The sequence below is a fragment of the Trematomus bernacchii genome, unplaced genomic scaffold (assembly GCF_902827165.1).
Source record: "Trematomus bernacchii unplaced genomic scaffold, fTreBer1.1, whole genome shotgun sequence".
Taxonomy (NCBI): domain Eukaryota; kingdom Metazoa; phylum Chordata; class Actinopteri; order Perciformes; family Nototheniidae; genus Trematomus; species Trematomus bernacchii.
In genome coordinates, this window is record NW_022987715.1 from 1,345,567 (window position 1) to 1,358,112 (window position 12,546).

At 46.4% G+C, this 12,546-nt stretch overlaps 2 protein-coding genes and 1 long non-coding RNA gene across 4 annotated transcripts; 1 reads left to right on the plus strand and 2 right to left on the minus strand.

Annotated features, from left to right (window-relative positions):
• Nucleotides 1-718: 718 nt before the first annotated feature.
• On the minus strand, nucleotides 719-4,476 carry si:dkey-191g9.7 (GRIN2-like protein). 2 transcript variants are annotated; one of them, XM_034142182.1, is made up of 2 exons: nucleotides 4,289-4,476; nucleotides 719-2,557 (listed from the first exon to the last, which is right to left on the minus strand). In XM_034142182.1, the coding sequence occupies exon 2, from the start codon at nucleotides 1,544-1,546 to the stop codon at nucleotides 1,124-1,126; it is 423 nt and encodes a 140-aa protein (XP_033998073.1). In that variant the 5' UTR covers nucleotides 1,547-2,557; nucleotides 4,289-4,476; the 3' UTR covers nucleotides 719-1,123. The 2 variants fall into 2 exon arrangements, with proteins under 2 accessions (XP_033998073.1, XP_033998072.1); XM_034142181.1 differs by having other exon boundaries at nucleotides 1,553-2,557.
• Nucleotides 4,477-8,061: 3,585 nt separating this feature from the next.
• On the plus strand, nucleotides 8,062-8,674 carry LOC117492034. The gene is made up of 3 exons (XR_004556822.1): nucleotides 8,062-8,311; nucleotides 8,441-8,520; nucleotides 8,632-8,674. It is a non-coding gene; the product is annotated as an uncharacterized LOC117492034 (long non-coding RNA).
• Nucleotides 8,675-9,804: 1,130 nt separating this feature from the next.
• On the minus strand, nucleotides 9,805-11,071 carry LOC117492030. The gene is made up of 3 exons (XM_034142164.1): nucleotides 10,806-11,071; nucleotides 10,556-10,685; nucleotides 9,805-10,332 (listed from the first exon to the last, which is right to left on the minus strand). Exons 1-3 carry the CDS (start codon nucleotides 11,069-11,071, stop codon nucleotides 9,805-9,807), a joined length of 924 nt encoding a protein of 307 aa, XP_033998055.1.
• Between the last annotated feature and the right edge of the window lie 1,475 nt (nucleotides 11,072-12,546).

The following is a 12,546-nucleotide window of genomic DNA, read 5'->3' on the forward strand; positions in this document are numbered from 1 at the left end:
AACAAACGGACCCCACAAACGATAACGGTTCCCAAGGTGGATAGATTTGCAAACGAAACTCTCTGGGGGGTCAAACGAGTCCGTGTAATCGCCTCTATACGAATATTTCCTGAAAAAATAACGATAGCCCCACCTCTCCTGCTCACTGCTGTAGCATGGCCAGTAGCTACTGTTAGTGCTACTGCTACTGACCATGCTACAGATGTTAGTACAACATCTACAGCTCCTCTACCACAACCATCAGCAACAAGTGGACATGGAGAATTACATGAACTACTACATGTTGCTAAATCCACCGTGGGGCATAAACAGAAGGGTAGCCATGGCAACATTGCTGCGGGGCTGCTCCGGGGTCTTCTTCGCTGCTTTTGGTGTATTTTGTGGCGGAAGTTACAGCGCCACCTACAGTCCCGGCATATGTACTACAGCGTGTCCAGTGCTTTCGAGCGGTCTCGTGTGGAAGTACAGTGCCACTTACAGTCCCGGCATATGTACTACAGCGTTTCCAGCGGTCTCGTTTGAACAGACATGTTAAATGAAACGAATGCATGTGAACGGAAGACTTTTTTGAAAACGCATACTGTGCATAAACGCAAACGTTCCCATGTAAAAGCAGCCTTAGTTTGCAAATCTATCCACTTTGGGACCCGTTATTGTTTGTGGGGTCCGTTTCTATCGTTTTGTTACGGCCTCGTGTAAATGAAAGGGCTATACGCAAGAGAAACTATGCGGATACAACCCGCTTCGTTCTCGTGTAAAGGCAGCCTCAGAGGGTGAGGGTCCGGTTCAGGGGGAGGGTCAGGGTGACACACTCTCTACACATCTGTTGTGAGTTGCAAATATATTTATTGCAGGACTGCTGCCTCACACAGCTCAGGTGTGTGTGTGTCCTTTAGGTTTAGTTGAAGACGCTCACTGATGACCCTGGCACTGCACAGCTGCACGAGTCGTGATTCCAATAGTTGACATTGTATACATAGAACAAATTAAATATAAAGCTGCTGTTAGTTCAACAATAGTTTCCCCTTTTCATTATGATAACTAATCACATTTCAAAAGAAGCAGATTATTCCTCCTGCCTTTAAGTTCCAGGCTGAGGCTCAGAGCAGCCCCCCCCCCCCGGTTAGTCCACAGCTGTGGTGCAGCAGGCTGGGGCCCGGATGGAGCCCATCATCCTGCTCCTCTTCCTCTGACAGCCCCCCCCCTCCTGCTGGGAGGTGCTGGTGTTCTGGCGGCTCAGCTTGGCTGCGTGGCTGGCTGTCTCCTTGATCTGCAGTTCCAGGTGCTTCTGGATGGCCAGGCCCAGCTCCTCTGGGTCCACTGAGGCCCCGTACACCTCCCAGGTCATCCCTTCAGCATCCCACTTTACCTCCTTCACCGGGGACTTGGCAGCACCGCCCCCCTTCCTGCCTCCATCACTGTCAGTGTTAGTCTGTGTCCTGCTCTCCTCCGCCAGACAAATCTCTGGGAAGACATGGGGGGTCGCAGTCGGCGCCGTCTGCACCTCCACATCCTTCAGCTGTCTGTGGGTCGTCATGGTCCCCATGTCCCGGGTTGTGGTTCTGACATGGCTGCAGCATTCCTCTCCACCAAAGTGCCTTGGAGCTGGGGGTGCAGGCAGCCGGCTGTAGGAGAGGCCCAGGCTGCAGCAGCGCAGGTGTTTGCTGTCCAGACCCGTCTCACTGACGGAGGACACGAGGCGGGGAAGGGTGAGGTGGTTGATCACTGAGGGGGGGGGGGCCTGCCCGCTGGATGTCACAGTGTGGCTCTCCGCCTGCCATACGGTGCAGCAGCTGGGGGTGTGCTGGGAGGGGCTGGGGGTGGCAGTACGCTGCAAACGTGTCCTCAAAGGTCACATGGTAGGAGCCGCAGCACAGAGGCTGCTCACATTTAGGGGGGAGTTTTTCTTCAACCTCCACCATCCTGGCTGTGGCCTGGGGGGCGGAGACACAGACACACCTGCTGTGAGGTAGTGTGTCTCCACTGCTGCCCCCCCGGCAGGTGGTGGTGATGATGCTGCACTGCTGCAGCTGCATGGGCTGCTTGCAAGCCAACATGGAGGGGCTGGCCTGACTCCTCCCCCCCCCATGGTGAGAGAGTCCACAAGTGTCTGTGAGAGGAGGCAGGGGGGCCACAGGTCTGTACGTAGTGTCTGGGTGGCTCCTGTGTACAGGGAGGAAGGGGGGCTCTATGCCCTGCACCGTCCCTCCAGCCTGAGGGGGGGGCATTGCTGCAGTCACCACGGCCTTGTCTGGATGTTGGGGGGTGTGTTTCTCAGCCAGACTATGGGGGGGGCTTGGAGCCTTATAGGGCACAAAGTGTTCACATTGGCTTTTTTCCTGTCCCCCCACCCTCAGACTGAAGCCGTCACTTCCAGAATGTTCCTGATGGAGCTCCTGTGGGGGGGGGGCAGGCTGTTCCTGCCGCCGGTCTGCAGGCTGCTGGCGGCTGTGCCCAGGTCCTGGAGGGGTCACAGAGGGGCTGACCAGAGAGGGCGACGGCCACCCCTCCAGGCTTCAGCTCTGACACAGGACCCCCGGTCTCTGCCATGGAACACCTGAAAGAAGAAATACAACATGAGTCACAGGAAGTCACCATGGCCCCCACCTTTTACGTTTAAAATGTTGTGCGTCAGAATAACAATTGTGCACTTCACTTCACTGATATACTATGCTATTTTTCCTCAATTGAATAACATTATATTTAAATATATATATAAATATGATGTGAGTGGAAAGGCATTGTGTGCAGACGCTGCCCTCTACAGGCAGCAGGAGGGCAGGCAGCTGTGACAGCAGTAACGGTCAGAGCTGGTCACTGCACCTTTCTGTCTGCTTGTTGAAAATATCTCTGAGCTATAAAGTGGTATTTCCTAAATGTTAGAAAAAATAAAACATATAAAAGTGAACAAATACAAATGTCAATGTCACATGGGCTTCTGGAGGCACAGAGCATCCTCCAATCATCACACACAGAACTGAGGCTGTGTGTGAACATTCATGTGTCTCCTGAAGAAAATAAACTGCAAGTTGTGGTAATTGCAATCACTTCCAGAACACAAAAACAATCACTATGTGCAATCTTCACAGTCAGTCATTTCAATTAACATTATAAATGAAGTGTGCTCAATCCAAAGCACCTCCTCCCCCCTAGCCAACTGTGATAATGACAGAATGGTGGCAGTCTAGGAGTACACATATTCCTGAAAGCATTCTGAGCATTCAAACATGAGAGAATAACAGCAAATACAGTATTTTATTAGTATTTATCTGTCACTGCTTAGAAAATAAATCTATTAATGATGATTATCGGTCTAATAGGCAGGACCACAAGCAAAGGCACCATTTTATAATGACAACCTCAATAGAACACATGAGTGTTTTTTAACAATCCCGTTGGGGCTTTCTTTCCTTTTTATCAAATAGAACAATGTTCAGCGGGTGGGACCTGGACCGGCCCGCTGTGGGGGGGTCAGCGTTAGCGCACGGCTCTACAGTCTGCATATCAGCCTCAGCTTCATGTGTGTGTTTCCTCTGACTCACGAACACTGTGTTTCAATCCCATTTAATGAACATGTTGATGAAATACTCCCATATGTGGTGAGCCTAGCTTAACATGAAGACTGGAATTGTGGATTTTAAATGTCTGTTGGTGGACAGATTAGACAAACATGACACAACATATTGATCAGTGATCTGTGGAGATGTTGGAAAGTGTATTTTTGAACTTTTCACAGAACCAGGCTAGCTGTTTCCCCTGCTCTGGGTCTTTATGCTAAGCTAGGCTAACCACGCCTTGACTCCAGCTCTAAATTGTACACGTATGACATGAGATTGACATTGTTCTTCTCAGCTTTTGTTTGAACAGAAACAGTTCAAGGCTGATTGGTCTGGCTGCTGTTACGTCATGACAGCGTGTGTTAAAGTCAGAGGCTGACAGTCCCAAGCTGCGTCTCCCATATTAGAAACTGTATTTTAAGAAAAATATTTTTGGCAAACAGAATTTAACTTTTTTTAACAAAAAAAACTGATGCTATTTTAAATGCTTGTTTTAGGAGGTTTCACTTTAAAACCTGATATAATTTTTGTAATGTTGAATTACAAACTCAGGCCCACATAGATAACGTAGGCGGGAATCTCCAGTTAGAGACTCCTGGATGCTGAAAGGAGGTCAGGAGGTGGGCTGAACCAGAACCAGACTCCACACCATCGTCAGGACCTCACACCCATATGATCCGAGTATTCCCGAGCAGAAAAGATTCCAACATTTCCTCCAGCAGCTAGCTTACCTTCACAGATCCTCCCTGCTGAGCTCTTCTCTCCTCGGTGTGTCGGCTGATGGGTGCAGGTCCTCCTCCCCCTGCTCACATCCACAGGTGACCTCTCCCTCCTCTCTATCTGTGACTACACTCCATTCACTGAGCTGCATGTCATCCTCTCTGCTCTCCCTCCTTTTTCTCAGCAGCCCCCGGCAGAGAACAACATGGAGATAATCCGTTCCTTCCTCTGATTACAAACGTGAGGATGCAATCTTCAAATCCCTGCTCTGTGAGAGGAGCTGTGAGGGGCTGGCTTATCCAGCTGTGGTGGGAGACGGATGGAGGGGGTGGGGGAATAATAATGAGAGAAGATATTCAGCGTCATTCTGCTCCACCTTGGCGGGGGGGGGGGACTGGATGAATGTGTGTGATGGAGAGTAAATAAAGCCAACAGCACGTCTCCATCCTCCTTATCTTTATCTTCACACACACTCAGTTACACACAGTTGCAGCTTTACTCACACACTCCCTGATGCCAATCTCACACAACCCACTCTCCATCACTATCCCTGTTGCTATGGAAACTGCAATACTCAATGGGCCTGTGTGTATTTTTTTCTCCTGCAGTGAGACGTGTGTGTGTGTGTGTGTGTGTGTGTGTGTGTGTGTGTGTGTGTGTGTGTGTGTGTGTGTGTGTGTGTGTGTGTGTGTGTGTGTGTGTGTGTGCAGCTCCATATGTGTGAGACACCAGAGAGCAGGAAGGTGTTAACACAGCCTGCAGAGAAGATGGACGCAGCCAAGGGTTGTGATGGGCGTCATGGTTACCACCTGCTGCTTTATGGGAGCAGGAAGGTCTAAGTTTGGTCATGTGAGAGGAGTCGTGGGTGGAGCTGAGCTGAGATCAACAACAATGGTGACTGCCTTGGCTGAGTGTGATTGGATGTGACACCTGTCAATCATGCAAATATAGCCATACCCCAAACATGGCGCTGTCAGACTGAGTCCCATTTATTCCCCATGCTGGGGAGCACTGGCAGAGGTTAATAACTGCATTGTTTTAACTTGACTGCTGGTAACTGCACGTTATGCTTACTGAGATTATTCTCAGCTATAGAATATATAGAATGGGAGGATGAAACCCTCTTTAATGGTCACACATACATGCATACAGCACACACAGTGAAATTTGACCTCTGCATTTAACCTATCCTAGTACTACCAGGAGGTGAACTGGGACCTCTCCAAGTACCAGTCCACACTCCATATATTCGGGGACTTGAACCGTCGACCCTACGGCTCCCGGTCCAAGCCCCTACCGACTGAGCCACTGCCGGACTTTATTGGCTACCTGACCAGCAGGCTTGGGGAGTAACATATTAGGTCCGTTACTGTTCCTAATTTATGCAAATGACATGTCATCAGCATGTGACTGCAACTTGTTCCTGTTCGCGGACGACTCAGCCCTGCTGGTCTCTGACAGGAGCAGATTGCAGGTTGAAAAAACCCTCAGCTCCGAGCTCGGCAGAATCTGCAACTGGCTCGCCGATAATAAATTATCATTACACCTGGGTAAAACAGAGTCCATTCTCTTCGGTTCGAAACATAATCTCAGAAAATCTGACGACTTCTCAGTTGCAGTGGGTGACATTATTGTCACAAGTAAGAAGGAAATTACATACCTAGGATCTATTCTTGAGGCAAACCTCTCCTGTGACAAAATGGCATCCAATAGGCTAGTTGCACGGGATGACGTATTTCCATTTCCGGTTCATTGAGTGGGCGCTTGTAAACATCCGGTCTACGGTAGAGCGGTAGTGCGGGTAGATAGCGAAGCGATATAGATAGCGATAGAGGAGCTAACGTTAACGTGATGGCACTATTTTACACTCGATGTCTCCAAGACCTACCGAAGGTTAACATCAGTGATGTACATCGGCTGGTACAAGCGGCAAGCTCAGCCCCGAGGAGCAAAAGAGAAAAGGGGTTCAAGATGTTGTTGGAGCAGAACACCTATCTGGTGGCTGATAGCCCCCTCTCCGCGCCGTTCGTTGGATGAGGCTTGATCTCTATTTAATAAAGAAAGGAATTGAAAACACCGGAATCAAAAGTTATAACAATTATCTGAGTTTACTGGTAGGAAATAAAACACGTATACTTAGTTGTACAGAGTACTCCGGGCTTCAGGCTTGTGATGCTGTTTACAGGTAGACAGACCAGCTTTCAGAAAACGAGAAGTATGGACTCCAGGTTTGTGATGCGGTTTACCGTCTCTAGACCAGCCTTCAGCAAACCAGAAGCATTTTACATTCAAAAACAACAGTATTCATATTCATATTTTGGGGCGGAGATTTGTTGACTTTTCCCTTCCCCTTTTACTCCAAAGCGAATTAGAGAGTCCGTGAGGAGGAGCTGTGTGAGCTGCTCACATCCCCCAGGTGTTTTTACTGGTTGGATTCACTTCTGGTCGGGTTCAATACAGCGAATCAGAGTTCTGACCAGAACGTGAGATTCTAAAGTTTCACAAGGTCAAAGTCAATCTTATCTCTGCCCCGATATCCACTCCCTTACTTTCCCATGGGATCTTTCACATAAACTATTCTTTCTCATACAATTAAACCTTGTACACAGATATAATGATGCCCATAAGGAACCTTGAAAAATAACATGTGTGTGCGCTCTGGTGAAAAGGAGCTGTGTGTGTGTGAAACAGGATCTCTGGGTCAGTGAGTTGTAAGTGAGAATATCATTTCTATATATGTGATTACTTAAAACAGTTCAAACAATACATGTTCACTAAAATACAATTCAAAATAATACATGTTTACTTCAATACAGTTTAGAATCATATCTTTTTACTTCAATGTACATATCCAGTTACATCGACAACTATGAAGGTAAGTGACAAACAAAGCTGTAGTTACTGGCTAACTTTGACAACTTGACAGTCTTGATACAGTGTAAAGCGTTTTAATTATGTACTATTACGTGTTTTGGATAACATGAATGATGTCCAATTCCCCACAGTTTCAAACAAAGATCTACCTTCAGGGAGAGTGAGCGTCAGGGCTAGCTGTTACAGGTCCATGAGGAAGCATGAAAAGCCTCACGATCTCAGAGTAGGGAGGAAAATAAAAAGTGTTCATCGGTTCAAAGCCTCAATCAGGTTCATGTTCTGGGGTTTTGCTGTGGCTAGAGTAGGTAACCTGTGATTTAGGATTCAAAAAAGCCCAGCTAGCTGACGTGTTGCAACAGATTGCATAGTGACAATAAATTAGCTCACATCAACTGGTAGCTAGCTATGTGTGTGTAGCATGAAGGGGCTACAGATTTATTTTCGTTTTGTAATCCTCTCGTGTAAAATGATAAATACATTAGCTAAACCCAAACTTAGCTTTCATCAAAGATGCTTAATGAGAGGTTGAAAACCGTCTCTGCTTTCATGGAAACCCCAGAAACTGGTTGTGACGGCTGCTGTTCTTTACTGTATGGTTAGTATAATCCATGTAGGGTCCAGTTATTTGTATGGGCCAGTGTTAGGTAAGTGCTGGTTTTGTACCCTACATCTATGTTAAGCTGTTCAACGTTCTACTAACACTATTTTATGTAGTTATAATATAATAATAAGATAATAAATTGAGACAGCTGAGAGAGTTTATCTGTTTGAATGTCCTTAAATTACAGTATTCCAAACAGCAGAACTTCTGTGTATGTGATGTGACTGATAACCTGAAATGGTTTAGCCTTTTCCCACACATACTACTTGCCTGATCAGCCTGCTCTCAGCTTTCTCATTTGTCTGTGTTGTATTGAAGCAGTGTTCTAAATGTAAAATGACTGACATTTTATTTTAATGTGTAGATTGTCTTTGAGAACTGCTCACCCGTGGAGATTGCAGTGGCAAAGTGTTCCTGTGTAGCTGGAACAGCACTCTGCAACCACAATGTTGCACTGCTGTTCCAGACCGCACACTACTCCACACTCAACCTGGCTGCTGTACCCCCTGTCCTCAGCTGCACTGAAACAGAGCAGCGATGGCACAAGCCAAGAACCATGGTAAGTACAGTATGTGTTCACAACCAATCCACGGTTTAATGAGTATTTCCTTTGTGCCAAGAGCTGATCTAGTATGTTGCATCAATGACCATTTCAATTAATTTGACAATTCTTTTGTGTAATTAATAGGGTGTGAAACCAGGCAGAGTGAGTGACATGGTGTTCATTTCCACTAAGCCAAAGCAGTTTACAGTTGCTGACGGTGTAAGGTAATATCTATTGTCCTAAGTAATTGTATGTAGCCTGCAACAACTTTGTGATTGTTGTCTGAGTGTAAAATTGTTCTTAAAGTCCTAATTATTATATAAACATGTTCAAAGGAGTACACGTTACAAGGCCGTGCGGGGGGAGCTGCCAGACCCAAATGTCCTCAAAGTCAGCGAGGTATACAAGGACTTCTCAGCAGACATCGCACCACTGATCACCACCATGGCTATAAGTGTGGACGTGCCACTGGTTAACTCCACCTTTGGAAAAGTTCAGGAAGGTAGCCCTATCTCATACCAGCATCCACTACCTCTTAGCCGGGTTATAGTGCGTCACCCAGATGCCCCTCCACCACCACCTCTACCTGTGGATGGCTATAGGCTGGAGCCTACCACCTGTGCAGAGGAGGATATCCTTATACAGCGTATCTGCAGAGACTGCGAGGTGGCTACAACCATTAGGGAGAAGGGAGATTATTTTTATTTTTATTTTTACATGGACTGATATGCACTACACTACATTAGTGTACCACACTACATCACACTACATTACTGATCTAACATGAATATTTTCCTGTATATAGTTCTTTCAATTGCTAAAACCAGAACCAAGTGTGTTCTATAAGTCAAAAAGATCCTTTAGTCAAAGGACCTATGTGAGGAAGAAAGGGGTGTTTATTGGCAGACATTTAATGTCATATGACGTTATTCATTAACAAAAGTTGTGGATGCTAACTAACTTATCTTGCATTGATCTGTTCATCTGTTACATAAACTAGCATTACTTAAATATGCAGAGACTAATTGAAATGTTTAAATATGTATTTTTTCCCCCCGATATAACATCAACCTATGTTTTGTAAAAGTGTATTAAATGAATCTGTAAAATGTTATCATATTGTGGATTTATTATATTATGTATTGTCCTATGTTATTTTTGTGTGCATTTGTTTTGAGGTTATAATTCATTAGTACCTAAACATAGTATGGTATAACTGCTTTTTGTAATGACCACAATGAAATACACAATTGGTTTGGGAGCAAGAAATCTTTTAATCATTGCTGCCCAGGCTTGCCCATGCTTTCACCAGTGGTCCGTTCTGGTAGTTGACCAGGAAGCAAGCCACATTGAAAAGCTCCTCAATGCTTCCACACACAGACAGTGGTATGGCTTTGTCAAAGAGTTTGTTCTCTTTGACCCTTCTGATGCACCTCTCCACATGGACCCTCAGACGTGCAATGGATTGAGTCTGCCTGACATCCTCCCTGCTCATTTGGGTTTTTTTTTTACAGAAAGGCAGGCCGGTAAACTTTGCACTCAACCAGATTGTCCACAAGGAACCCTTTGTCGACCATTATTGCCATGTCTGGTGTGAGCAGGCTCACGATGCCAGACAGCTTGAAAATCTCCCGGTCACTCATAGATCCTGCATACAGGCCAGACACAAATGTAATGGCACCATGTGGTGCCATGCCGATCATGGCCTTGAATGTAGCATGAGACTTGTATGTTGAAAACACCTCACTCTGCAGCAGGAGAGATGATGGAGTCTGGCAGAATACTTCAGTGCAGTCAAGCACCACTTGTGTGTTAGGGAAAGCTGAAAACTCTGGTGGAAGGTGAGCTCTGACAACTTCGCGTGGGATCCACAGACGTTGGCTTCCAAGCAGTTGGTATAGGAAGTGTGTCCAGGTGGAAATAATTCTGCTGACTGTGGTGCGGTGAATGCCAAACCGTTCTGCTAGATCCCTCAGATGTAGGCCCACTGACAGGTGCATGAGGAACAGCAGCAGCTCATCTATGGGTGGAAGTTTCTGTCAAAACAAATAAGTGTTAGGCATACTGTAGATACTGTTATAGGGAGACCGGTACAGTTGTAACACATTTTCCGTTTGTGTGTGTGTGGCATGTGTGTGTGTGTGTGTGTGTGTGGCATGTGTGTGTGTTGTGTGAGTGGTGTGATGCACTTGTTAAACGGTGGTATAGTGCGCAGCGTGCATAATTATTAATATACATCCATGCTTGTATGCTGCATACCGTTGTTGGTTGAGAGGAATCCGAGCTGCTGGCAGAGGATGCCTTGGCGTTGGTGATCCGCACCATCTTGGTGTTGGCTGCTGGCTCCACCAATTTCCAAAAGGCAAGGAAATGCTTGTATGTGGCAAATCTAAGAATGTAATATTGTTCATGTTAGACATTGTTTTGTTTCTTAAATTAGCTTCCCCAAATGAAAGGTGTTTTTCAAACTAGTGGCCATAACAACATCCTGATAGCCTTATAAACAAACCTGGTGTAGAAACGAATGTCCTCGTCCGACCCTGCCAGGCGTTGTATCCCGAAACGAGATCGCAGTTGTAACACTTCCAGCTGGTGTTGGAGCTCCCTAACCTGCATTTTCAAGGCTTCGTTCTCGTCGGCCACCTGATTTGCCATCACTGCCGTCGCTGGATTTAAACAGTACTCATGATCAGGCAGCGCAACTGTTTCCACCTCGTACTCAGCTGTCAAGTCCGGGGTGGGGGCTCTCTGCCCTCGGCCGACGCTCCCAAACATTACGTCTTGGTGTAGGTAGCTCGTAGTTATTCCATGCAAAGAGAACAGGTGTAGCTCCTTTCTGTACTCTGTGCAGTCCTCCCGCTGTGACCAATAAGTCTCCTGGTCGAAAATGCCTACTGCACACACGGGTATTTTTTGTGGGGCTGAAATTGTCCCTACGGACCTTGATCAGCCACTGAGCCTTTACCTCAGCATCAATGGGAAATGCATGGAAACTTATCTCCCGATTATAACGGGCCGAATTCGTACACAGTGGCACACAGCAATGTAGTGCCAACTTTCTTACCCGCTGGAAGGCCAATCGCTTTTCTTTACCCCGAAATCCGCTCATTCTTGCTCTTGGTGTGTCATAACATACTGTCAAACTGTCAAACTGTCAAGCTGTAAAAACTCTGTACTCAAACCGGAAGTACTCGCCCCCACACCCACCCGCCGGAAGTTGATAGACGCCATCTTGTGCACAGAGCCTATAGCCGCGTTCACACCAAGTACTTTCCTGTACTTAGTACTAAGAGCCCCGGCGCTTTTAACCCCAGGGCACTTAGTACAGATCGCAGATCGGAGTACTTTTCCCCGAGGGAAGATTACGCAAATGAGCCGCTGACGTCACTTCTTCTTCTTCTGCTTTGGCTTTACTGGCAGGCCACAAACCACTTCACAGCGAGTACAGTAGGTGGCGGTATGCACCTTAAAGTTGTTTGCAATCCGCTGCAAAACAAGAGAAGAAGAAGAAAAACTTCCCGCGTATACTGCGACGCCCACCCACTCGCTGTACATTAGGCGTCTGTTTACCTTCCGACCTCAGACATGATGGAGATGGAGTCGACTGAAGTTGTGCTGTTTGTGCTCATGTTATACAGCTTTGTAACTGAGTTAATGCAGCCTGAGCAACTTGCGTACAATAACAAAACAAGCCGAGCACGAGTGGTGGTGGAGAACGCTTTTGGCAGACTGAAGGGCAGGTGGCGGTGCTTGATGAAAAGAAACGACTACAAGATCACAATCCAGGTGGCAGCATGTTGCATATTACATAACCTTTGTGAAAGTAATGAGTACAGGGACGAATGGACTGCCTTACCGGCGACCCAGCTTTATGAGGCATCTGAACAGCGTGTAAATTGTAAACATTTTGACAATAAAGCTAATCTTTTGTACAGTGCTTTTGTTTCTCTTTTATTTTCCAGTCAAGACAGGCAACATTACAATAGTGTACAGTGTGGCAATATAATAACAATAAACTGTGCCAGTTGTGTTGTATGCACAGTAAATAGGCTCAGCAGCAAACCCACCATTATTATTTATCTTCCTGAGACCCACTGCATCCGTCTGCCATAAACACTATGGAAACATAAATGTTAGTTTCGGCCCATAGTGGACTCCATTTTGTGTTGTGTAAAATGGGGGGGGGAGGAATTAAAGGTTTGCAAATCCCCATGTCCTCCTCAGAGGACAATCATAAAAACATTTAGTTT